Here is a 26602-nt window from a genome sequence, read left to right as displayed (position 1 = left end):
CAGGTCCTTGCCACTGATCACCGTCTTCACCCATGTGCCTTCTTCTCCCGACGTCTGAGCCCGGCCGAGCGTAATTATGATGTTGGAGACCGTGAATTGTTGGCCGTTAAACTGGCTTTTGAGGAATGGAGGCATTGGCTGGAGGGGGCTGACTTACCCACGATTGTCTGGACTGACCACAAGAACCTGTCGTATCTGAAGGAGGCGAAACGGCTTAATCCCAGACAGTACCTCTGGTCATTGTTCTTTTCGAGATTTAATTTTGTCATCTCTTTCAGACCAGGAAGCAAAAACACTAAGCCAGATGCCCTCTCCCGCCAGTATTCGCCTGACTCCGATCCTGTACCTGACACCATCCTTCCCCCATCCTGCCTGGTGGGAGCGGCAGTGGTATGGGATATACACAAGCAGGTGGAGGAGGCCCTAAGAACTGAACCCGGTCCAGGTAATGGTCCTCCCAACAGGATGTATGTGCCCTCTAAGGTTAGAGGTCCCGTGATACGTTGGGCTCATTCAGCTAAGTTCTCCATCCATCCTGGGATAAGTAGAACTGTTGCCTTCATTCGTAGGTCTTTTTGGTGGCCTACACTGTTTCGTGATGTCAAGGATTATGTTAACGCCTGTCAAACCTGTGCTCGTAATAAGTGTTCTAACCAACCCCCAGCTGGACTCCTCAACCCCCTTCCGGTGCCATCCAGACCATGGTCGCATATTGCCCTGGATTTTGTGACCGGCTTACCAGTTTCTCATGGTTTCAGTACAATCCTCACTGTTATAGACCGTTTTTCCAAGTCCTGCCATCTAGTTCCATTAAGATCTCTCCCTTCTTCCGCAGACACGGCCCAGCTCCTGGTTAAGCATGTCTTCCGGCTACACGGCATACCAGAGGAAATAGTCTCTGACCGGGGGCCCCAGTTCCTGTCCAAAGTCTGGAAGGAGTTTGCCTCCAGCCTGGGTGCTCGTGTGGCTCTAAGTTCGGGTTTTCATCCCCAAACCAACAGGCAATGTGAACGCATGAACCAGGAGCTGGAGGCCATGTTAGCTGTGTCTGCTCCTCCAACCCTAAGAGCTGGAGTGCCCAACTGCCATGGGTTGAGTACGCCCATAATTGTCACATTTCATCCGCCACTGGGCGTTCCCCGTTCGAGGTCTCCCTGGGCTACCAACCCCCCGTACTTCCTCAGGACCATAGACCCTCTACATCTGTTCCCCAGTTCATCCGCAGCTCCAGGAGGATTTGGGCTGCCACCGCTGCTGCTCTGAGTCGAACAGCAGCCAAGAATCGACGCCTGGCCGATCGCCGCCGGCGACCTGCTCCGGCATATGTTCCGGGCCAGGTGGTCTGGTTGTCCACCCGGGACATACGTCTCAAGGCCTCTAACAAGAAGCTGTCGCCCAGGTTTATCAGACCATACAGGATCACTTCTGTTATCAGCCCTTCCGCTGTCCGTTTGGAACTCCCCCCCTCAATGAGAGTGCATCCTGTTTTTCATGTGTCCCTCATCAAGCCAGTTTCCACGAGCCCCCTCTGCCCTCCTCCTGCTCCTCCGCCTCAGGCCAGGCAGTTCGAAGGTGGTCTCGTCTACCCAGTTCGCCGCCTTCTCGACGTCCGCCCCCGGGGGCGTGGTTTCCAGTACCTGGTCGACTGGGAGGGTTATGGCCCAGAGGACCGCTCTTGGGTGCCTCGCTCGTTCATCACAGACCCTTCCCTGATTCGGGACTTTGAGTTGTCTCACTCCTCCTCCTCTGCGTCTGGGCCGCCCGGTGGCGTCCCTTGACGGGGGGATACTGTCACGGTTGGAGGTGAGTGAAAACACCTGACCCTCATTCTGTTTGAGTGCAGATGGGCGGAACCGGAGAGCAACGAGCCATCTGCTACTCATCAGCAGACTTCTTAAGGAGCAGGGAGACGCACCTCAGCGCTGGATGATTACTCAATCTTGGTAGAGCTACCTGAGTGTCACGAGCCTTTTTAATCTTTGACTATTGTCTCCCGAGCTTCGTTCCGAGTAACCTCACCCTGCTTCTCCCTCTCCTTCAGGTCAATCCTCCACTTTCAGAACCTGCCATAAGACACGGATCCACGCCTGTCTCCCCGCTCCAGCCTCTTCTGAGCCAGCTCTCTGCCGCCTCTGCACCCTCCCCCCTCTCAGGACTCCGAGGATTCGCCCTGTCGCACGCTCCTCCTGCCACTCACCAGCCAACCGGACCCTCCTCTCTCCTCTTCTCTCCTCCCTACCCAGAACGCTGGGCCCCAGGATTTCTGGACTATAAAGAACTGAGCTAAGCTCCAAATCGTCACCTACCTTAACGGTGCTCCTTTAGTTAAGATAATAAATATTTTGTTTTTTTCTAACCCATCCTCTTGACTCTGAAGTTGATTCTGTATGTCTTGGGTCAGACGGTTAACCCCAAACATGACACGGGGTGAAATCCAGAGAAGACTTGTGATATCGGGGTGGGTGAGCGGAACGGACGAGGTGGATGAAGATGAGGCAGAGGAGAGAGAGCGTAATCGGTGGAGAGCGGGGCGGCTGGGTGGAGTCGTAATCCAGGCAGCGAACCGGAGAATAATCCTATGGTTTGGAGACGGGAACGGATCCAGCGATGGTAAGTCTGTAGGTGTATGTCCAAGCAGAGAAAAACGAGCACAGGTTAAAACGGGTTCCAAAGTCTCAAAGGTTCAAAAATAAGATGAGGTTCAAAAACTACAAGAGGCTAGAGTCTACCAGGCAGTAGATAATCATCCGGCGTCGAATGAGGATATTCCTCCTCCTTTTAAAGCCGCCCCACTGATCAGTCTGATGCGGATCAGCTGTGCTCCCTCTCCTGCAGGCAAAAACTCAGAGATGATGGGCAGAGTACTCACCCTGGCTCATGACAGTTCTATGAGAAAAAGTGTGATCTTTCATATTTTATTTTTCTCCTAAGTCCCTCCCCTGGCTTTACAGCTAATCTAATAATTTCTGCAAGCCTACCACATTGGCCAATAGCACTGCATTTCAGATGTTCTCTCATTTGACTCGGCTTTCCCTGGGTGTGCACGTTAGGAGGTGTGGCTTTCGGCTCATTCAGGAAGGTAGGGGATAGAGCAACAGCCCTTCAAATTTTAAAAGCAAGACACAGTGCTAACTTTATCTCAATATTTATTTATTTTTTAATATAATTTTGTGATAATGTTTATAGGTTCATTTATTTACCTCACTTTTTGTTTTTTTCTCAGGTGCTGCAAAAGAGCAAGTCATAGAAAAGTCTCCAGAACAATTAGAACTGGCTCCCTCTTTGAGAAATCTAAATCTTCTCTTTTCAGTTGGATGAAGTTCATCTACAGGTAGCCTGTGTGTATAAATGTCAACAGGAATAGCTAATGCTCCTTTTTTATAATTAATTGTAATCAAGAATTTTAAGTTAATATTAGGGCCTCAGTGAGTTGTAACTGGTTTTCATTTCTGTCGCAGATTTTCACAAGGGCTCAGGCTCAGGCAGATAGATATGATTGATGATGATGTGGCTGGCAGCTCCAAAACATTAAGTACCATGGCAAAGCGTATTCGACAAGTCTGCATCGGTGCAATGGAAAGACACGGAGTAAATAAAGGGCACTGTCTTGGTGGTCGCAAAGAATTTGTGGTTATGGATGAAAGCTGTCTCCGTCATCAGCGAAAGGTTGTAAACTATCAGACCACTTTGTTATTATCAGTCCAGATCTGAACATGTCCCCTAAACATATAAGTTTTAAATTTTTACCATTACATTTAAGAATCAATGTAGTAAAACTGTTACAACCAAACAAAAACATCTGTTAATAAACATATTATTATATCAATTACTATGATGATTTGAATCACTTGTGTCAGAATTTAACTAAATTAAAGTTTGTAAAAGTAGACAATTAATCCATAAAGGAAATGAATGACAGAAAACAGCTTTTTTATTCAACATCTTTGTCATGCTGTTAATAAAGTTAAAATACAATTTACTTTAATAACAGCAATACAATTAAAATGTTAAGATGCAAACTGCATTTAAGAATATACTTTGTAAATATCCTGTTTACCTTAATCTTTTTTTATTTTCAGTATGCACGTGGATGCTTCGGAAATGCTTGAAAAAGAAAGAAATGGGTCTTTGGACTGATGGGTGTGAAAGACAAAAGGCGAAGGCTCGTGTTAAAACTTGTAGAGAAACGAACGAGGCGTCACCTTGTTCCTCTGATCAGACAGCATGTTAAGTCGGGTAGTGCCATTATCAGTGATGAGTGGAGAGCCTACAAGAATGTCTTGACAAACATGGGGTACAAACATTACACAGTAAATCACAGCAGGTGGTTTGTTGATCCTCAATCGGGCAGTCATCCACAACATATTGAAAGAGCTTGGATGACAATTAAAGGACATATTCGCAGACTAAGAGGAAATCGTACAGAGATGTTGTTGGAGGAACATCTTAAAGTTCTCGAATGGTCATCTTGGCTTGGTTCAAAACATCCTGATGGACCACTGGGACGCTTATTCAAGGACATATGGAAATCATTCCCAGTTTAACCTGAATCTCTTCTACAGCAGTTATTTTTAGGGAGGGGGGTATTTGGTGTGTTTGATGATACACTTACAATACATGACCATTTTTGACAGTAGTTAACATAGTTTGTACAAATATTTTAAGCATTTAGTGTAACTCTGAAGTTTAACAAATTTAAAGATTTAAGACTAAATTTTGGTATTTATAAATGTTTATTAGTCATTAATAAATAAAGACATGTTTTACACTTTAGAATAAGGCTCCAGTTTGTATTTACAAATGTTTATTAATCATTAATAAATAAAGACATGTTTTACACTTTAGAATAAGGCTCCAGTTTGTATTTACAAATGTTTATTAATCATTAATAAATAAAAACATGTTTTACACTTTACAATAAGGCTCCCTTTTGTATTTATAAATGTTTATCAATCATTAATAAATAAAGACATGTTTTACACTTTACAAGGCTCTAGTTTGTATTTGTAAATGTTTATTAATCATTAATAAATAAAGATGTTTTACACTTTACAATAATGCTCCCTTTAATCATTGTAAGTATTTATAATGCAGTTATAAGGTACATTAATTATTTGCCCAAAACTTTGTTTACAAATGCTAATAGTGCTTAAAAGATAGGTCCTTAGTTTGAAATGTTTAATATATGAAGTCTAGATAAAGTACATAAGTCAACAGATTTGGTTCACTATTTGGCAAAAAACTAGTAGGTTTAGTCTCTTTCTCGCCCTTAATGAATGCATAATAAACATTAATTAGTCATATATAAGGCATTATAGATTGATTAATAATACATTTATAAACCATTTATTAGCCATTCATAAGGGAGCCTTATTGTAAAGTGGTACCCGAAATATCTAAATAAAATCAGCTCTGTATTAAACTCTTGAATTTTATTTTGGTTTACAAATGAGAATTGTTTACTAGAGGGTATCCCGCTGGGTCTTGAAATGTCTTAAAAGGTGATAAATCGGTTTTGGTCAAATTAAGACCCTTAGAAGGTATTAAAACTATTATCACATCTTTGCTCAGGCTCAGCTTGTCGAAAGTATTTTCTCTGAATTCGCTCTCCAACAGTCAAGGAAATGATTAAAAGGCTAAATAAAACTTCGAGCTCCATCGTTTAACCCTTTGATGCATAATGGTCACTACAGTGGACAGGTACTCAAAATTGTTATTTATTTGTTTTTGCTATCAAGCACAGCTGTTGAAGACTTTATTGCATTTGAGCCCCTCCATTTGGACTTTGGTAAGCCAAGCCAACATATTTCATGCTCAGAATGCATGCTGTCCACTGAGGTGGACATGTAATAAATTATTTGTAAATTATAAAATTTTACAAAAAATATTTGTTGAAATTTGTTTCATTCACACCTAAAGATGAATGAAAAAAATTGTTACAAAAATCATGGTTGAAGATTTCCTAATTCATGCATCAAAGGGTTAAAGTTCCTTCTCCCTTCTGCTCAGCGGTTCCACGGTTGCTAGGCGATGGAACGTTCGCCGAGAGAGTGGCGGTAATTCATGAAGGCTAGGCCTGTCCAAATTCACAGCCGTTAACACCCGGTCTACTCGGCCGACGGAGGACCCAGCCCACGTCGGCCGAGTAGACTGGGTCCTTCGAAGGATGCTGAACCTGAATTGAGACACAGCCGCAGGGTGTCTGTGCACGGGAGGTCCAGCTGCCTATGGCTTTGATGAGTTGAGGATGGAGGATTAATTTTTTAGTAGTGATATTATTTGTGGAAGTAAGAGAGCGGTTTATTTTTTTTTTGTATAAGGCTATTTTGTACTCTTTGTTATTTATCTTGTCTTAGTTAAAGGGGTAGGTCATATAAGATTTTTTTCTTCTTCCTCCCCCTATTTCACTTGAATGCTTATATTCTAATTTGAAGTTTGTATAATTAAACTTTGAGTGAAATAAATTATTGAATTGAATTGAGATAACAAAGGACCAATGTTCCAAACTTCGAGCACAAATATCTCCAGAACGGAAGGTCGTAGAGACTCGGGGTTGGCACTGTTGGATTGGGCGTGGTCGACAATGGGGGGGGGGGGGGTGTTTGTTTCTATGACGATCGGTTAATGAGATAACGAAGGACCAATGTTCCAAACATTTGAGCACGAAGATCTCCGGAATGGGAGGCCGTAGGGACTCGTGGGTGGCACCGTTGGATCGGCCGTGGTCTAGACAGGGGGCAGGCATTGTCCTTTTGTTTCTTTGACGATGGGTTAATGAGATAACGAAGGACCAATGTTCCAAACATTTGAGCACGAATATCTCCGGAATGGAAGGTCGTAGGGACTCGTGGGTGGCACCGTTGGATCCGCCGTGGTCTAGAAAGGGGACAGCATTGTCCGTTTGTTTCTTTGATGATGAATTAATTAGATAACGAAGGATGAATGTCCCCAGATTTGACTGGAATATCTCCAGAACAGAAGGTCGTAGAGACTCGGGCTTGGCACCGTTGGATTGAGCGTGGTCGACAATGGGGGGTAGGCGGTGTCCGTTTGTTTCTATGACAACGACAATTTAAAAAGGCCTTTATTTTGGAAAGCACCATCAGAATGACTTGATATTGTTATGGTATCACTGTAGGGTTGTATACTGTTGATCTAAAGTGGAATGACCCCGTGGAAACAGCAATTTTCCATTTTAGAGCATTTTGAAATCACTGAAAATTTGGTCATGTATAGGCAATTTAAAAAGGTCTTTATTTTGGAAAATACCATCAAAATGACTTGATATTGATATGGTATCACTGTGGGGTTGTACACTGTTGATCTAAAGTGGAATGACCCAGTGGAAACAGCAATTTTCCATTTTAGAGCATTTTGAAATCACTGAAGTTTGGTCGTATACGGGCAATTCAAAAGAATTTAAAAATTAAATTAAAAATTTCAAAATGCTCTAAAATGGAAAATTGCTGTTTCCACTGGGTCATTCCACCTTAGATCAACAGTATACAACCCCACAGTGATACCATATCAATATCAAGTCATTCTGATGGTGCTTTCTAAAATAAAGGCATTTTTAAATTCCCCATATACGACCAAACTTTCAATGATTTCAAAATGCTCTAAAATGGAAAACTGCTGTTTCCACTGAATCATTCCACTTTAAATGAACAGTATACAACCCCACAGTGGTACCATATCAATATGGGGTGATTCTGAGGGTGCTTTCCAAAATAAAGGCCTTTTCAAATTGCCCATACACGACCAAATTTTCAGTGATTTCAAAATGCTCTAAAATAGAAAATTGCTGTTTTCACTGGGTCATTCCACTTTAAATGAACGGTATACACACCCACAGTGATACCATATCAATATCAAGTCATTCTGATGGTGCTTTCCAAAATAACGGCCTTTTTAAATTGCCCATATCCGACCAAACTTTCAATGATTTCAAAATGCTCTAAAATGGAAAATTGCTGTTTCAACTGGGTCATTCCACTTTAGATCAACAGTATACAACCCCACAATGATACCTTATCCATATCAAGTCATTCTGATGGTGCTTTCCAAAATAAAGGCCTTTTTAAATTGCCCATATACGACCAAACTTTCAGTGATTTCAAAATGCTCTAAAATGGCAAATTGCTGTTTCCACTGGGTCATTCCACTTTAGATCAACAGTATTCAACCCCACAGTGATACCATATCAATATCAAGTCATTCTGATGGTGCTTTCCAAAATAAAGGCCTTTTTAAATTGCCCATATACGAGCAATTTTTCAGTAATTTCAAAATGCTCTACAATGGAAAATTGCTGTTTCCACTGGGTCATTCCACTTTAGATCAACAGTATACAACCCCACAGTGATACCATATCCATATCAAGTCATTCTGACGGTGCTTTCCAAAATAAAGGCCTTTTTAAAATGCCCATATACAACCAAACTTTCAGTGATTTCAAAATGCTCTAAAATGGAAAATTGCTGTTTCCACAGGGTCATTCCACTTTAGATCAACAGTATTCAACCCCACAGTGATACCATATCAATATCAAGTCATTCTGATGGTGCTTTCCAAAATAAAGGACTTTTTAAATTGCCCATATACGACCAAACTTTCAGTGATTTCAAAATGCTCTAAAATGGAAATTTGCTGTTTCAACTGGGTCATTCCACTTTATATCAACAGTATACAACCCCACAGTGATACCATATCAATTATCAAGTCATTCTGATGGTGATTTCCAAAATAAAGGCCTTTTTAAATGGTCCACAATTGACCTACCTTTAACGATTTCAAATGTCGTATATGGGCAGATTAAAAAGGCCTTTCTTTTGGAAAGCACCATCAGAATGACTTGATATTGATATGGTATCACTGTGGGGTTGTAATTTTCCATTTTAGAGCATTTTGAAATCACTGAAAGTTTGGTCATATATGGGCAATTCAAAAATTTTATAAATTAAATTAAAAAGTTCAAAAAATGTTTGCCCCGGACTTGCGTTCATCTTTTCATTTTTCCGGGGACCCATGATGTGGAAGTGACTTAGGCTCCTCTGGGTTTGGGTAAGATGTAGATGGGCGTCAAGCAATATTTCAAGACTATTGAACACTCTACCAATGCAAAAGCTGTTAAGACTTATAATTTATGTGTGCTCTTCAATGTTTTCACATAAATCTTCTGTTTATCGATGTTTACTTGTAACCCCCTGGCAATTGACAAATTGACATATTGCTGTAATGTTGTAAAATGTTATAACTGTTGATAAAGTAAAAAAAATATATGTAGATGGGCGTGACTTAGGCTCCCTATGTTAAGATCCATTCAGACAACAGTTTTTGTTTTATTTTGAAAGGTTGTCACAAGCGAGAGTACCGTAACGCAGCGTGTACTCGCGCATCCGTCGAAATCGAGTTTGGTTACGCGTGACTTTCGTTTCCAAAGTGGAGTCTGGCTTGGAAGTGGGCTAAACCTCGCTGGGTTAACTGGGAACTCTTCCCGTCGCCCTCCCCTGCCGCTGACGTTACGCACTCCGCCGTGGCGTGCCCGCGAGCTCAGTAACATGGAGTCATCCGCCTGGCATCTCCGAGAAATCTCTGAAAAAGAACAGAGGTCCTAATAAAAGGAGCAAGTTTGTCCACGGGAACCGTCGAAGCCTCCCCCTCCTCCAGGAAGCATCGTTAGCGGGGCAGAGCTCCAGCTTCGTGTGGGAACCATGACGAGCTAAGACGGCCAGTTCTCCCTGCGACCCGCGAGGAGCTAGGCCGACTGCAGTGAGTACCTCCAAAAAGGACAGTTGGGTTAAAAGAGCGTGTGTGCTTACGAGGGTTAGTCACCATACAGCAGATGGATCGATATCAGCCACGTCCTCCGAGGGGACAGAGAGGCTTAACCGGGGAGGGAACGGATCCAGCCGGACTTGCCATTTCTTTTCAGATGGGCAGAAGTAGAGGACATCTGGGCCTAAATTCGGGCCGACGGTGGCACAGGAGTTAAGTTCGAGTCCCGCTCAGTCTGTCGCTGGCCTTGGGCAAGGCACCTAACTGCCTGCTGGTGGTGGTCGGAGGGACCGGTGGTGCCAGTGCGCCCCAGGGCAGCTGTGGCTACATCGTAGCTCATCCCCACCAGCGTGTGAATGGCTGATTGTGTTGTAAAGCGCCTTGGGGGGTTCCATGACTCTAGAAGGCGCTATATCAAATACAGGCCATTTACCATTTAAATTAAAAGGCCACTTATTTATGTAACCATCTGGGTGCCTGGTTTCCTTCCTAAAGAGCAGACATGATGTGAAATTTAAATCTCGTTTAAAAACGCATTTTTATGATGTGGCCTGTGCTTTTATGACCATATATTTATTTGTTTGTTTGTTATATCAGTTTTTACTCTATGTATGTATTAATGCATTTTATGGGAAGCACTTTGGTCAGCTCTCGTGTGTGTGTGTGTAAACGTGAGTTATACAAATAAAGTGGTCTGGTAAATGAGGTCAGATGATCCTAAATCTGCAGCTGGAATTAAAGAGGAGACTGTCGGGAGCAGATCCTGCAGAATAGATCAGAGACTGACATTTTTTAGGATTGAGTTCCTGGATATTTTTACTAATAGATGAATGCATGTTACTGCAGAATCTTAAGTAAGTTCACGTGTTTCCAGAGGAAGCGGAGGTGGTACAATGTAGACAGGCTGGTCATCAGTGGGACTCCATAAAGTTCTCTGGGGGGAACATGGAGCCAGATGGGCAATCCGTAACCCCAGGGACCAACCATGGACTCCCATCCATAAGCTCAGCACAAGATCTGTTCACCCCCACCTTCCTCAACTGCAGCATAGGGGTGAGAAATCTCCTACTGTTAATTTGCTCTCATTTCTGTCATCAATCAATAACACATTTTTTGCATGTTGTATTAGTCGCTGTGTTCTCCAAATTCGGGTGACAACCCAGTGTCTGCAAAATGGATGTGGGACGTGCCGGGAGAGGAGGGCCTGGATCAGAGCGAGGGCTCTCAACCTACTACAGAATTGCCAAGGGGAACACAGAGGAAGTTCAAATTTTCCACCTTTCCTACCTCCCTCAGCTGGGACTCTGACTCAGAGAAAGAAACTCTTGATGGTAACACACGTTTTCAAGTATTTACAAACATCCCAGAGAATCAGTGAAATATGAAGAATAGCTGGTATATAGCCACTATAGTAGATTGTTGGACTCATCTTCAGTGTTTCCTTGCTGGTCCTGTCAGAAGTCCCTCATCCTGTTCTTTATGCAACCTGGCTATGAGCTTTAACTGTGGATTTTTACATGTTGAGCTGTGAAGTCATGTTTCTGTTGTTGTGTTTTGTGTGCTGTGATCTGTCAGAGGAGGAGCTCCAGAACTTTTCTAACCCTCACGGTCTGGCTGTTCACAGTCCAGGATCTCCCTCATTTGGATTCAGGTGAGGATGAGGAGGTGCAGGGGATGTCTCGTGGTAGCAATATGTGTAATACATTAAAACTCACTGGGAAAGGCGATAGATGGGTGATCATGTTGTTTCTAATCTGTCTGTTAGCAGAATGCCTCTTTGACCACTGGACACGTTTTATTGAAAATTTCAAAACTAATGATTGGATGTTTATCTAAAACTGATGAATGTGTGAAGTAAGCCCAAAGCAAGATGGCCACCACAGTTAATTAATTTAAGCTAACATGAAAATGGCTTTAACTTTGTAATATGGGGCAGCAGTAGCTCAGGAGGTCGAGTGGGTTTTTCAGTAATGGGAGGGTTGCAGGATTGATCCCAGGTCTCTGGAGGGAATTCTGCTGTTGTGTTTTGGGGCAATAAACTTAACCCTCCTTGCCTGCTGGTGGTGGGTGGAGGGACTGATAGTGCCAGTGCTTGGCAGCTCTGTCTGTCTGTGAGCCCTAGGGCAGCTTTAGCTATGGCGTAGCTCATCACCATCATTGTGTGTGTGTGTGTGTGTGTGTGTGTGTGTGTGTGTGTGTGTGTGTGTGTATGAATGATTGATTGTAGTGTAAAGCACATTCGAGTCCTATGACTCAGAAATGTGCTTTACAGGTGCGGGTCATTTCTCTTCAATCAGTTAACTGTTTATTTAATGTGAGTAGTATCAGCTGACAGTCTTAGTTATTACTGCCCTCGCCTCTGGAACAGACTGCTGGGGGATCTCAGGGCTGCAGAGAACGTACGTTCATGTTTTTAACATCAGGCTCAAGACCCACCTTTTTAGTTTAGCTTTTAACTGATTACTGTTTATTGCATTGCTTGTTTTACATATTTATTTATTTTAATTACTGTTGTGTAATTAGGGTTGGGCATCAAGCATCAATTAGAACCGAGACCAACTGTTAGTTTTTCTGGGAATCGTTCAAATCTTTTTATTTCGATTCCTAGTTTCGATTCCTAGTATGCCGACCGGAAGAGGAATCCGTGGCCGATCTCCGTCAAAAATAAACGTGATCTGCAAATTGTGATCCCTGCTTCCCAGACCTGATCACACCAGCTGTCTGTTTGCAGCACCGAGTCCCCCCTCCTCCCACCCAGATATAAACAAACGCGTCTGCTGAACTTTTACTCCAGAATGTGAACTTTAACTCCTGCAGCGTAGAGGAAACTTGTTAAATACATCAACACGGTGGATTTAATAGAAGCTTTAAAGAACAAACTCTGGACAGTGTGAGGTGAGTTTGTCTCACTGCAGAAATAAAAACACACGGAGCGTCAGCAGTCAGACGCAGCCGCTCACCAACACTCTGTGCGTGCGTGTGTGTGTGTGTGTATGCGTGCGTGCGTGCGTGTGTGCATCCTCTTGGGGTGGGATTGAGAGTGGGAGGAGGGAGATACAGAAGGGATCTTTGATGTTAATCTGTGTAGGAGGGGTGGGAAGCCGACTGCTGTTTGGTTGTTTTTAATATTGTACAGCGCTTTGATCTGCACTTGTATGAAAAGCGCTTCATAAAAAATATTTGATTTGATTTTGATTTGAAACACAGATGAGGTTCTTCAGTCACCTCTGATGCTGCCTCACTTACTGAGGAGGAAGAAATCGCATTAGGGAGGATGCTAATGATTTTGTTTCTAATAGAATTAATTTTACTTGTGAAAAATCCCATAAAGTCATTGCTGCTGAGGGCTAAGGGAATAGATGGTTCAGAGCTATGATTCTGTGTAAGTTTGGCAACTGCTGAAAAGAAATTTTGGATTATTCTTATTCTCCTCAATTAGCGATGAAAAAAGTGCAGTACTAGCTTGTCGAAGCTTATTTTTATAAAGCACAAGACTATTTTTCCAGGATAGGTAGGCCTCCTCATGGTGCGTAGAGCGCCATGTTCTCTCCAATTTCCACCACCATTTTGACCGTGTCACAGGTTCCGTCAAGCCCAGACAATTCCATAAAAGGGAAGAGAGGTGGAGCTGAGGGTGGGGCTGTAAGGCTGGGATCAACTGATGACACCATGTCGAACTAGCTACAAGCTAACCCAAAGCTAATGCGGAGGTGGGAGCTAAGCTAACGGAGGTAGCAACCTAGCTACAACTGGAGTTAACTGTGCCCAACACCAGAGCTTCTGAGTCAGAGATACGCCGGGCTGACCGCTGGGTAAAACCGGGTGGAACACAGAGGTCTCAGAGAGCTCCACAAGTCGGCAGACAAGCGCTGCTGCGATCTGAGATGCGCAGAGCTGCCGCTGGGGAGAACCGGGTGGAAAGGTTTCCATCCCAGATCTCCACAAGCCGGCAGCTCGCGCAGCACACAGAAGCCGCGATCAGACAGAGATGGACCGAGCAGCGGGGAGGGGATAAGGGTTGAAAACATCGGGCTCCCGAGAGCTTCACAAGCCGATAGTGGGAACCCAGCTCCACCAACATGTTATATTTCAACCCATTTTCTAAAGTGCAGCATTATGTTAAATGCACTGGGTTTTACCCTATTACATTTAAATTTCATGGTTAAACAGTACATGTTAAAATCTAAGCTCAGCTCGGCAGTGACCTAAAATACATAAATATAATTTTACTTACCGAAAAAAATGAAGTGGAGACTCCTTGGACGCTCTATTAGTGCAATTAATGCCACAGCAAGTCATTTTGTCCAACAATTGCACAAATAATATCCAAACAAGAATACACACACACAGAGACTGCAAATCCCGGAACAGTTTCCGGGCCAGACCGAGGCTCTACTGAGGCCTTTCCACGGAGCTAGCTCTGTGGTCACGTGGGTCTGATGCTCATTAATTATACAGAATTTTAGGCTTTTAATACACTTAAACAGAAGAGTGAGAAAAAAATTCACCCCCCTCAGAATTGTCATGAGCATAAACTAGATCATTTAAACGTAAAACATGTTTTGGTACCAGGCTGTAAACATGTTTATTTCTGCTGTGAAATTGGTGTTTTTAACATGGGAGTCAATGAGGATTTGCTCGCTTCTGACACCAGCCCCTAGTGGATGAGGGTGGAACTGCAATTTATTTCACTTCCGCGTTTGCTTCAATTTTTCACCCGCATTGTGGGGGCTTGGTTCCTCTGAGATGCTGAGGACAGTAAAGATGGAACAGTTGATTTAAGACGCAACTGTGTTGTCAGATAGAGACAGACTATAATGAAATTTACTTTCATGTCTCGAGAACTCAGTTATAAAAAACTCAAAGGTTATCAGAAAGTGGTCCGAGAGGACTGGATTATGTGGAAAGATTGTTATTTCCTCACACTCTATGCCATAAGTCAGCACAAGGTCCAATGTATGATGGCAGGAGTGGGTGGACCTATGTATTCTTTGAGTAAAATCAACTGAGTCTAGGATATTACTAAAGGCTACATTGAGGCTATCATTTTCAAAGTCCACATGAATGTTGAAATCCCCCACTACAATGACCTTATCAGTATTTAGCACCAAACCAGATAAAAAATCTGAGATCTGATCCAAAAACTCAGAGTAAGGGCCTGGTGGACGATATAAAACTACAAACAAGAGTGGTTTTACAGTTTTGCAATCTGGATTAGGAAAACTAAGAATAAGATGTTCAAACGAACTGTAGCTATTAATCTGTAAGGGACTGATTAATAAGTCCGAATGAAAAATGGTTGCCACTCCTCCTCCTCGCCCTATATTTCGAGCAATATGATGATTTAAATAATTAGAAGGAGTCGACTCGTTTAAGCTAACATAGTCCTCTTGCTGCAGCCAGGATTCTGTGAGAGAGAGCAAAGAGATCTGATTATCACAAATCAACTCATTAACTAACAAAGTCTTAGAAAAAATGGATCTAATGTTCAACAACCCACATTTAATTTTTCTAGTTTTCTGCTCAGTTGAATTTGTTCTAATATTTATGAGATTTCCATGATTTGCTTTATTAAGCCTGATATTTCATCTGTGTGGTTTTGGCCGTGGGCAGGACACTGTCTCTATGGGGTAGTGGGTGGGTAACAGTACAGAAGCTGCAGAGGGGTGGGTTAAACTACGACTCTGCTTCCTGGTCTGGACCCTGGGTTGTCATGGAGGACTAATAAAACTGGCCATGTTCCTAGAAAGAAGAGCTGCTCCATCCAAAGAGGGATGGATGCCGTCTCTCCGCATCAGACCAGGTTTTTCCCAAAAAGTTTTCCAATTATCAATGTAGCCCACGTTGTTTTCAGGACACCACCTAGACAGCCAGCGGTTGAAGGACAGCATGCGGCTAAACATGTCGTCACTGGTCCGATCAGGCAGGGGGCCAGAGAAAATTACGGAGTCCGACATTGTTTTGGCAAACTTACACACCGAAGCAACATTAATGTTAGTGACCTCCGATTGGCGTAACCGGGTGTCGTTACCGCCAGCGTGAATAACAATCTTATTGTGTTTACGCTTATCCTTAGCCAGCAGTTTCAGATAAGATTTAATGTCGCCCGCTCTGGCCCCAGGTAAACATTTAACTATGGTTGCTGGAGTCTCTAATTCCACGTTTCTGACTATGGAGCTGCCAATGATCAGAGTCGGCTTGTCAGTGGGTGCGTCACTGAGCGGGGAAAATCTATTAGAAACGTGGACGGGTTGGTGATGAGCTACAATGTAGCCACAGCTGCCCTGGTGTTCACTAACAGAGGCAAGACTGCCAAGCAGCTGCCACCAGTCGCTTCAACAACCTTCAGCAGCCAATATTGGTGAAGTGTCTTGCTCAAGGACACAGAAGCAGCATTTTCTGCAAGGAACTGGGATCAATCCTACAACCCTCTGATCACTGGACAACACGCTCTACTTCCTGACCCGCTAACACACACACACACACACACACACACACACACACACACACACACACACACACACCGCTCTGACAAAGAAACGGCAGCACACCTCCGAGTCTGGAGAACTTCTTTCCACCTCCTTCATCAGACGACAGAGATGAAAAGAAAGAAAACATTTTTGGAGGTGAGCAGATCTGAGCCTCATAATTTTGAATTGGCTCATGAGTGGCCGAGTGTCAGCTGCTTGTATACCCTACAACAGCGGTGCAGCAGATTTCCCGCTCGTCTGGCCACGTCAAGGAGTATTGTTTTTGCCAACAGTGGTGGCTGATTAAATTTCAAATGGAGTGTAGACCTTTAGAAAAGGGCACAATATGGACGGTTTTAGGTTGAATATTTAAATTGTAAATAAGAGGTGCTAAAATAACAAAATAATGCCTACAGTTTTCCTGTGAGCTTGTTTTTCTCCTTACCCCAAAATTCCACTTCCTCCGCTCCGCCCCCGCCTTCCGCAGCCGCTGGCTTACGAACTCAATTTTTACTGGTACCCGCTCTACAACGGCTCCGCTCCGGTGCGGAGACCTGAGGTGCGCAAACAGGCATGCGCGGGATTTTCGAGATCTTGCAATACAGTCCGAGCAATAAACGCGGAAGTTAGATCCAAACACTCGTTGTGTGGGAGAAGCAACAAAATGAACTGTTTAATCTGCCCATCATTCGTGTTGAGGTCAGCAGTGTCTGGATCAACAAAGTGTGACTACTTTGATAGTGGAAACTGTATTTATGGCTTGTTTTTGTGCATTTAAAGTTCAGCCGCCATTGATAGTTGTTAAAAGTTGTTAAACCTGTGCATATGAAACAAAAAATGCTGTTTGTTTATCGATTTATTGTGAAAAACGGAAGCTGTGCTTGCTCCCTTTCCTGTTGGGCGGTTGTGATTTCTGTCCATTGACTGCGGAGGTGCTCGATCCTATTTTTGCCGGATGGTGGAACGGCGGGCGGCGCACTGCGCCGCACGGCCGCAGTAGTGGAACAGCTCTGATTGACTACAACGGGACCGATGTTGCTGCGGAGTTCGTGCCGGAGCGGAGCGGAGGTAGTGGAATTTTGGGGTTACCCTGTCCTTTTACACATAAACAGAAAAGATGTCATTTAGTCTTAGATTGTTACAAACCAAAAATTACTGTTGGGATTAACAGAAGGAATCAGATTTATGTTGAAATTCCTCATGGGTCATTCACACATACATCCACACCCTGGTGATGATGAGCTACGATGTAGCCACAGCTGCCCTGGGGCGCTTTGACAGGTGAGGCTGCTGCACACTGGCGCCACCGGTCTCTCGACCACCACCCGCAGGCAAGGAGAGTTATGGGCCATTCCCATCTGTACCGGGTCGGCCCGGGCCGGGTAGCGTAGGTTGTTTACATATCTGGGTGGCCTGGTATTTTTCCGGGCCAACCAAGGCTCATTCTCAGCCCTCTTCTGGAGGGGGTCTGCTTCAGGCCGACCAGGGCCAACACACACACTGCTGACAGCAAATTCACACCTTCCATTAGAGCAAGCCTCTGATTGGTGGGTAGAATCAGCCCACATGGGCTTAAGACAAGGATGTGTGGAATCAACCGGGCCAGGCTGGGGCCGACTGGGGCTACCCGGCCCGGGCCGACCCGGTACAGATGGGAATGGCCCACTAATTGTCTTGCCCAAGGACACAAAGGCAGTGACAGACTGAGCAGGGCTCGAACCTGCAACCGTCCCATTACGGAGCGAGCACTTAGCTCCTGCGCAACCGTCGCCCCAAACAGTTAACAGACTAATAGTTGACTACAACATCCTTCTCAAATCAGGCTGACTGTAAAAGTGAATCAGACATTTAATGAAGTCTTTTTGAGAATTATGTTGAAAGGCCTTGATTGGTTCATGAGGTATTTTGCTAATATTATAAACTAATGCAGTGGTTCCCAAACTTATTTAGCCGCGCACCCCCTTCTATATATCAGACGTCAAGCTAAACAGACAGGGTTAAAAAAATATGATCGACCTTTTTCCCCATCACTTCCATTTTTTAAATAGTAATTAATAAACATTCGATACCATTACAATTTCCTTTGATTTAATTTTAAATAAATATTTAGAGTGCCCAGGTAGCACATAAACAATGCAATTTAACGGTTTTCTTAAAGTAGGAACGTTTAACCTGTGCGGCCAGAGCGCTCTCCTTCCTTCTGCTCTGCGTAAACCTGAGCTGATCACCTACTTGTGCGCAATCAAATGTCTATAGGGGAAAAGATGGAAAAGCTTTAGCCATGAGGTTCACTTTTGCCTCAGACCGACTTTTTGCTGTTTTATGGTGTGGCTGAATCTGCGATCCGCTGCCACGCGGACAGGAATAACAAATGCTGCAGGTTCGGAGTCACTGGCTGGAGCGGACCCGACTTTAAAACGCCATCCCAAAATACAAGCTAATATCTTAATTTGGGCTGGAATGAAAAATGTTATAAAACCTCTTAAAAGCTCCATGAGCCGCTCCAGTCACCGCGTCTCGTTATTGGCGCTATTTAAACCAATGTTGTAAAATGACTTCTGCCCAGCCCAGATGTGCTCACTTGTGCACCCGTGAGCCGTGGTTCCGCTGGACCGCGTCTGACCTCTGACAGACGCACTCTGAACTTCAGATCTTCAGCGCGCTGTCAATAGCCTGAATGGGAATCATTTCTTGTTATTTAGTTACATCCACAATGTTCTGTGTGTGAGGTTTACAACGTCAGAACACCTGCATGAGACAGGTGTTAATTACAATCTGCCAGAATGACTCACCACCTTCAGATTCCTCCAACACCGTTAAAAATGATCAAATACGGAACATATCGGTGTGCGCAGGCCAGAGTGCTGAAGCTCGGCGCATTGTTATTATGAAGCTAGGGCACATGTGGAGGACACACACACACACACACACACACACACAAGCTAAATATACTTGTTTTCAATTACATTCATTGTGCCCACTTACTTTTTCTTAGGCCCGCCCACAAATGAGTTTCTGGCTACGCTAATGGTGACACATGACAGACTGAGCTCCGCAGCATTACACTTTTCACCTCGCGCACCCCCTAGCGGCAAGGAATCCCTGAACTAATGAGTCCATATGCACGCAAGCAAACACATGCAACCTCATGATGTAACTAATTCTTCTGTATTGCTAACATTATGATAGAATAACACTGGCTGAAATAACATCTAAAGAAAAGTCTAAAAAATATAAATTATTAAAGACTACAAGATTTTCACAAAACTTTATTTTTCTGTATGTTTCAACCAGGGCTGTCGCGGTTGAGGAATTCCCCCTGCGGTGATTCAGGGTGGCTTAATATTGCGGTGTGCGATATTATTGCAGCACTTTTTTTATTGCAGTACTATCTAAACATAATGTTTACACATTTAAAAAAGGTTAAAATTGCCGTGCCTTCTTTTATAACACTACTGAATGCAGATCAAAGGGCAGTAACAACACAGATCGCTGTAACGTTTGTTTCTCCGACAGTCGGAGTCCGACTGAACTTAAAAACAACAAAATTCAGGAGAAGGTTAAACTTTTAAATGCAAATTTGGCTGCAGCATCTAACAAATAAGAAACAAGTCCCCATTTTGTTTAGTTGTTTAAAATCAAGCATAAAAAATTACATGTACCGGGCGCGCGGCACTATCATTTCACTTTCACATTCACACACACGAATGACGGTGCTTTATAGCTCGGTCACGTCCTTGTTACCCACAAGGAAAACCAGCATGTTAACCATATACGGTTGAGAGAGGATCTGAGAGGGGTGGCAACATTTCCAGCAACACTGAAAACCCTCTCGGATGGTGCGCTCGTTGCACTTAACCAGACACACTGATTCAGGAGGAGAGGTCACAAACAAACATAAAAGAGAGAAAATGAGGGGGAGTGAGAAATTTTAACGCACACGTGCTTGCGTGCGACTCTGGCGAGCAAAGGGAATCTCTCCTGGTTGTTGCTCCACCATGTCCGGGGGGTTTTCTTTAGGGTGGATGCATTCCTCCTGCAGGTAGCGAGTGAGCTCCAGCTCGGCTCAAACTCTCTTCGGGACGGTTGCAGAAGCAGTGCTTGTCGGGACTTCAGCAGGTCTCCGAGCATTTATTTATTTTTTTGCCGCTGGTGGCAGCTCTGTCTCGGCCAAGGACTCTGGCTGCGCAGCAGCTGACGTACTGAAAACCAAAGTGCTCCCAAAGGAGCGAAGTAACGTTTCGTTTTGATACCAGTGCAGCCGTCCTTCTCAACATGCATCATTGAGTTGAATCACGTTCAGTAATCGCGGTGGCCCATGATGCAGCGTGGTGGGCTTCTTCATATTGCGATATTTCATTTTTGCGGTTACCGTGACAACCCTAGTTTCAACTACACCCTCTTCAAATTGATAATACTCCAATTTGAGCTCAGGAAGGTATTGTTTCCCGTTTAGGTAAATTTTCTGTTTTATGTATTAATTTTCCCCTTTCCATAGGCTTGATAGTGAAGATGACCAAGAATGTGGGAAGCTGCATCACTTTCATTGTAAGACTGAAACAAATATTGCTGAGGGAGGGCATGGTGGCAGTAATGAGAGCACAATGGCAGAGGAGCCAAATACATCTCAGCTTGGCCAACAGGAATGTGAGTACCATAAGGAAGAAACAAAATCGGCTCTCAACATTTGATATCTTGTCTTTCTGAACCCCCCATCTTTCTTTGCAGTGGCAGAAAGCAGAATGTGCACTGTATCGGAGAGCGCTGAGCCATTTTTGTTCAACATAAAACTGAAGGATGGTTGCCAAAGGAAGGATGAAGCCAGGAACAGCAAGGGTGAGAAGAGGCCCAAGGATAAAGAAAGTAAGGAGTATGAGAAAGATGTTTACACCTTCCCTGGAGACTCGGACCCCGAGAGCCCTCCCCCTGCTCCCTGGGCTCACTGCACTTTTATTCAGCGGTGCAGAAAGAAGAGAGTGTTGCTCAGGCCCTTTTCTGGACTCAGCACCTTGAAGCGCACATCACCAGAGGCTGGCAAACCAGCAGCACCCAGCCCTCAGAACTCTAACTCAAATGAGGCAGCACAACAGAATCCAGGGGGAGGGGTTTATGATTTTAAGGATGACAGCACTGAAGAGATGATCAAGTTCAGAGGAAATGCTGAGAAAAGAGATGCAGAAGAAGAAGACGGTGAGATGGAGTCAGCAGCAGAAATATTCACCTGTGTGGAGTGTAGCATTTACTTCAAGAAGCAGGCCCACCTGCAGGAGCACATGGCTGAGCACTGTCAGGTTGGTGCAGGTGGAAGAAGGCGTTTAAAGGGCAGCAAACTGCTGTGCAACGAGTGTGGATGGAGATTGCCGAACCATCTGGCACTGGATGACCACCAAAGAAAGCATCAGCAGTCCCGTCTGAAGATCCTTGAGGAGATTGAAAAACTGAATGATAACGAAACGCCAAAAGACATCCAGTCACTAGACGGTAGAGAGCAGATACATTCTGACCCCACTGTGTCACAACACTCTTTCCAGGACACGAGTGAAACGTCAGGCCCTAAGACAACTGCTTCTCTGGCCTCAGTTTCAGCAGTTGCAGACCTCGATTCAGCTCCTCAAAACCCAGGTCAAACCTTGGCTCAGACTCGGAACATCTCAAGCTGCCATCGGCGATTTGTCTGCGCCGAGTGTAACTTCAGCACCAAAACGTCCCAAGCTCTGGCTAATCACTCCAAGACTCACAACAGGAAAAACCTGTCTCATGGTTCACTGTTAAATTTTACTTCCACCTCGCCGGAAAAGAGTCACTGTGCCTTTCTGACCACAGATCAGACCACGCTAAGGAAACTCCAAACACTTGTCCTCCCAGAACGGGTGTCCACCGTTAGAGCCACTGAGACTAGATTATCTTCAAAATCTAACCTGCGTGCACAAATCTCAAAAAAAAAATTCATCTTTGAGTCTGGATGTCAAAATGAAGCAAATCAAACAATCACTGCCTCAGAGGATGGCACACCTGATGATGCTGCAACTCAACCGGGCTTTAAGTGTGATGCGAGACTCGGCACAGAAGAGAAGACTTGTAGTAATGTAACGGATCCGGAGGTGGGTGAACAGGGGCGGCCAGGGAATCGAGGGGAAGAGCAGGAAGAAAATCACCGCAGTCAGGCTAATCTATCCCAGCAAGAGGCAAACACATGCGAGGGAGGGAATTCGATCACCAGAACCCAACCCATCACTGGTGAGACAATGTGTGACACTTCTGTTAATGGTGTTAAACTTTGTGTGTTGGTTATTCATGTAGATCATCGTACTTAAAGATATCGGCCAGAGGCAAATCTCCTCTGAACAGCATGTGTAAAGAAGTATTAAAACCTCAGATGAAAAAGGTTTTTGGATTTTCACAGCTGGAATTTTAAGAAAATCTGATGTTTGTGACCGGTGTGGCAAAAACAGAAACTAGCTTCCGGTCTAAGCCCTGGGCAGCTGGTGACGTTTTACAAGGAGCTCTGCTGAATCAGCTGTAGTAAACAACCCCGACTCTTTCTGCACTAGCGTCATAGCAGAACAACGTGTCATCAGTCAGATGTAGCTTCTGAAGCCTCTGCTAGTCTGTCAGATTAGGTTTTTCTCTGGGATACGGCAACCAGAACAGATATTGGATTACCGGAGAAGTTCAACCGAACTGCGACCCGCTAGCTGGATATCACTACCGGAGGGGCAGACATGTTTTAGACCGTTTGACTCAGAAGACCTGCAACCTGATTTGGACATCGTGGAGGATTCTGTTCATCTTCAGAACCAAAATCAGTTCAGTTTGTTTACGTTTGTTAAATATTTCATTTCCGGGAGCTCTCAGCTGATGAGTTCTCAGCAGGTCTTAGCTCCATCATGTGTCCCAATATAGTTCAGTGATCTACAGATAAATAAAATTATGTGCTGCTTAATCCTAACCCTGAAAACATTTTACCGATGGCTTACCAGAATAAATCTTCCAAATGCTGGAGTAACTCGTTAGTTTGACTCGTTGTTTGCACTAATCCAGGATGGCACGTAGGTTCTACCGGTCCACGGAGGATCTATTGTTGAAATATAGAGGTCATCTTTTAGATTGTTTATTGTTTATGTTTATTTATTTGGCAGACGCTTTTATCCAAAGCGACTTACAATTTATAACCTATAGGGCATGTTGTGGTCCATGGGGGAAACCGGAGTACCCGGAGGAAACCCACGCATGCATGGGGAGAACACACAACTCCACGCAGAAAGGCCGCAGCCGAGTTTCAAACCTACAACCTTCGTGCTGCGAGGCAACAGTGCTAACCGCTGCGCCACCATGCAGATTGTGTGTGTGTGTGTGTGGTAGCTTTCCCAAATGACTTGTTTTTCTTCACCGAGTTAACACAGTTAGCAGTGTAGCTGTAGTCATGCTAACGGGACTCTGGAGGCCAGAAGTAGCGGTGCGGTTCCAGATGTAGGTTATTATTTTAGATCAGACCTGTTATTTAAAAATGCGTGTAGGACACGGACATGTGGCTGAGACGTTTTGCTGCAGATGTAAACGCCGTTTTCTGTAATAATTAAGATCACGAAAGTAAACAAAACACAGTTATTCACAATACAGCAGCTACCTTGTTTTACGTGTTGGAGTGACGTATGTGGAACAGTTCTTCACTGTCTGGAGGAGAGGATTTGGATTTTCCGTAATGATTTATGATAAACGTCCTTAACAAATAAACCCAGTTCGTGTTTGTATAGATGGAAGTCTAGTTATGCTGATTTTCTACTATTATAATACAGAGTTTGGCCAATATCTTATGATTCCCCAAAAAACAATTAACTAAGGTTTTTTAGTGATATTGATAAATTATCTGCACTTGTATAGCACATTTCTGAGTCAAGTTTATTTATATAGCACTTTCCTCAACCATGAAAGGTGACCAAAGTGCTTTACATGAAAAGAAAAGATAATACCGTGGACATAAAATAGAGGTTACAATAAAATATATGACATAAAACCTTAAAATCAATGGCTAAATGATGAAAGAGCAGGACTTCAACAACAAAATTACAATAAAAAACAATAAAACATAGTTTATACAGGATGCAGAAAATCCACATTGAAAAAATGCTTTCTGCGTCAGATGACTAAAATGTTGTATACTACAGTGAATCATTCACACACACACACACACGTGCGCTGACGTGTTGCGTAGTAGCCACAACTGCCCTGGGCAATACTGACAGTAATGTTCTCAAGTTACTGGTTCATCAACCATACAACCCTTATCTATGACCAAGAGCTTTGAGTAATGTTAAAATGAACACGATGATGAATTCAAATGGCTAAAAAAGTGCCTCTGTTGGGTAGCTGGGCTCAGCCTCAGAGATAGGAGAGGAGCTCAGATATCCGGGAGAGATTCAGAGTAGAGCTGCTGCTCCTTTGTGTAAGAGGCCAGCTGAGTCGGTTCAGAAATTTGGCTTGGATGCCTCCCAAGAGAAGTGTCTTGGGTTTGTCCTGTTGGCAGGAGGTTGCCAGGTCAACTCAGAACACTTTAGAGGGATTAAATCCTGAGGCTGGTCCGGGACCTCCTTGGAGTCCTACTGTAGTTCCTGGTGAAGGCTAATGGGGAGGTCCCTAAAATTTTTCAGTTTTTTTCCATTGTAGAGTGAACAATTATATTCAGAATTTATGAAACGATTCCTACTCAAATACCAGCTTTTTAAACATGTCAGCTATGAAGTGTTTTCAAACTATGTTCAGAGATTTCTCTTTTCTGCTGTTTAGGATTATTTTTCTCCATTCATCACCAACTTTGCTTTCTTTCTTTATGCTTTTATTACTTCTCAGCTCGATTATTGCAGCTCCCTTTACTCTGGAGTTAGCAAGGCTCAGCTCCAGCTTGCTCAAAATGCTGCTTCTAGATTCCTGACTGGCACCAGAAAGCAGGAACACATCACGCTCATTTTGGCCAATCTGCACTGGATACTTGTCTTCGATTTTAAGTCTCTGCAGGGCAGTGTTCCTAGCTATTTGTCTGAGCTACTCTCTCGCTACAACCAATAGGTCATCACAGCAAGACTTACTAGTCATTTCATGAGTAAAATACTCAACGTGTTCGTGAGAACACAACATGACATGAGAATAATACTTGTAAACATCATGTTTTAGCTCTGTCAGTTACAGAAGGACTCTTATAAACTAGAAATGTGAAGTCGCCATCTTAAAGAAACGAAAGGAGAAATTATTTCTGTGATATGCTTTTCAGCCACTAGGTGGCGTCATCAGATAAGAGAAATACCCCCATCTTGGTCTTTCAATTACATAGTGATGCAAATCTGCCTTCATCATAGACCACGAGCCTGGTGCTCAAACATTGTCCTGTAAATTTTAGACTTGAGCCTTGGTTTCTAAATATGGTGCAAAAGTTCATTAGTTTCAGTAATTCAACTTAAAAGATTAAACTAATATATGAGATGAACTTATTATAGGCAAAGACAGATATTTCAAGCCTTTATTTGTTGAAATCATGATGATTATGGCGTACAGCTTATCATAACCCTAAATTCTAAGTCTCAGGCAACTCGGTTCTGTTGAATCGAACCCTAAATTTCGACCAGATGTGAAATAACCGCTAAACTATATTATAGTGGATGAGCTCCTTTCCACCGACCCCAACGCATTTCAGACTTGAAGCTGTGTGAGGGTTGTGTTTTTAGTCTGTTTTTTATGCCCTACAATTCCATTACACAGCATACTCTGAAGTTAAGATTGGTCCAGACTGGATGTCAAACCCAAAAACTGTGTTAAAGATCCAGAAAAAAGTCACATGCAAATTTCCAGTTGTTTGATTTAGTAAAAATCGAACCTGATTTAATGCGAAATCTCTATAGGCACAGTAAACAGAACAGAAAATAAACCACAGACTTTTTTGGATACATGTAGCCATCCTTCTCCTTGCTTGTTATTGTGCAAACTTCTGAAATCAAACGTAATGTTGCCATTCTCCTGTGATTTTGTGACCTTGTGGCACTACTGGTGTGGAATGCCTTCGCTCCCGTTTTGCATCTGAATGCTCCCAGTTAAGCCTGGTTTATGCTTCTCCGTCAGCTCCGCAAGGGACAGACACGCACGGATTGACGGAAGCGTTTTGCTCTTTTACTTCTCCGTCTCCTGGAGAGTGTTGCAAAGCAATTCCCCACCAGGACAACAGAGGGCGTAGCGCTGTTCTGTGGTATCTATCGGTCCAAGATCGTGTGTTAATAATGTGTTTTTTGTGTATATAAGAGACTTTTAACACAGACATATTTGTCTCTCATTCTCCTACCTCTTCATGCGCTCCCCACCTCTAAACCCAC

General features: G+C 43.7%; 1 protein-coding gene across 4 annotated transcripts in view; it reads left to right on the top strand.

Annotated features, from left to right (window-relative positions):
- The first annotated feature begins 9559 nt into the window (after positions 1-9559).
- wizb (WIZ zinc finger b) overlaps positions 9560-26602 on the top strand; it is a 119740-nt gene continuing 102697 nt past the window's right edge. For 3 of the 4 annotated variants that reach the window (XM_054738611.2, XM_054738610.2, XM_070543076.1), the window contains exons 1-6: positions 9560-9771; positions 10652-10830; positions 10907-11108; positions 11353-11428; positions 20746-20894; positions 20976-22484. In XM_054738611.2, coding sequence (XP_054594586.2) covers positions 10723-10830; positions 10907-11108; positions 11353-11428; positions 20746-20894; positions 20976-22484 — 2044 coding nt within the window. In that variant the 5' untranslated portion in view covers positions 9560-9771; positions 10652-10722. The remainder of the gene's footprint in view (positions 9772-10651; positions 10831-10906; positions 11109-11352; positions 11429-20745; positions 20895-20975; positions 22485-26602) is intronic. The other variant, XM_054738612.2, reaches the window with a different exon arrangement.

Source organism: Nothobranchius furzeri, chromosome 12, assembly GCF_043380555.1.
Source record: "Nothobranchius furzeri strain GRZ-AD chromosome 12, NfurGRZ-RIMD1, whole genome shotgun sequence".
In the NCBI taxonomy this organism is placed as follows: Eukaryota; Metazoa; Chordata; class Actinopteri; order Cyprinodontiformes; family Nothobranchiidae; genus Nothobranchius; species Nothobranchius furzeri.
The sequence above is the reverse complement of the archived record's forward strand: the minus strand, read 5'-3'. Positions and strand labels throughout refer to the sequence as shown.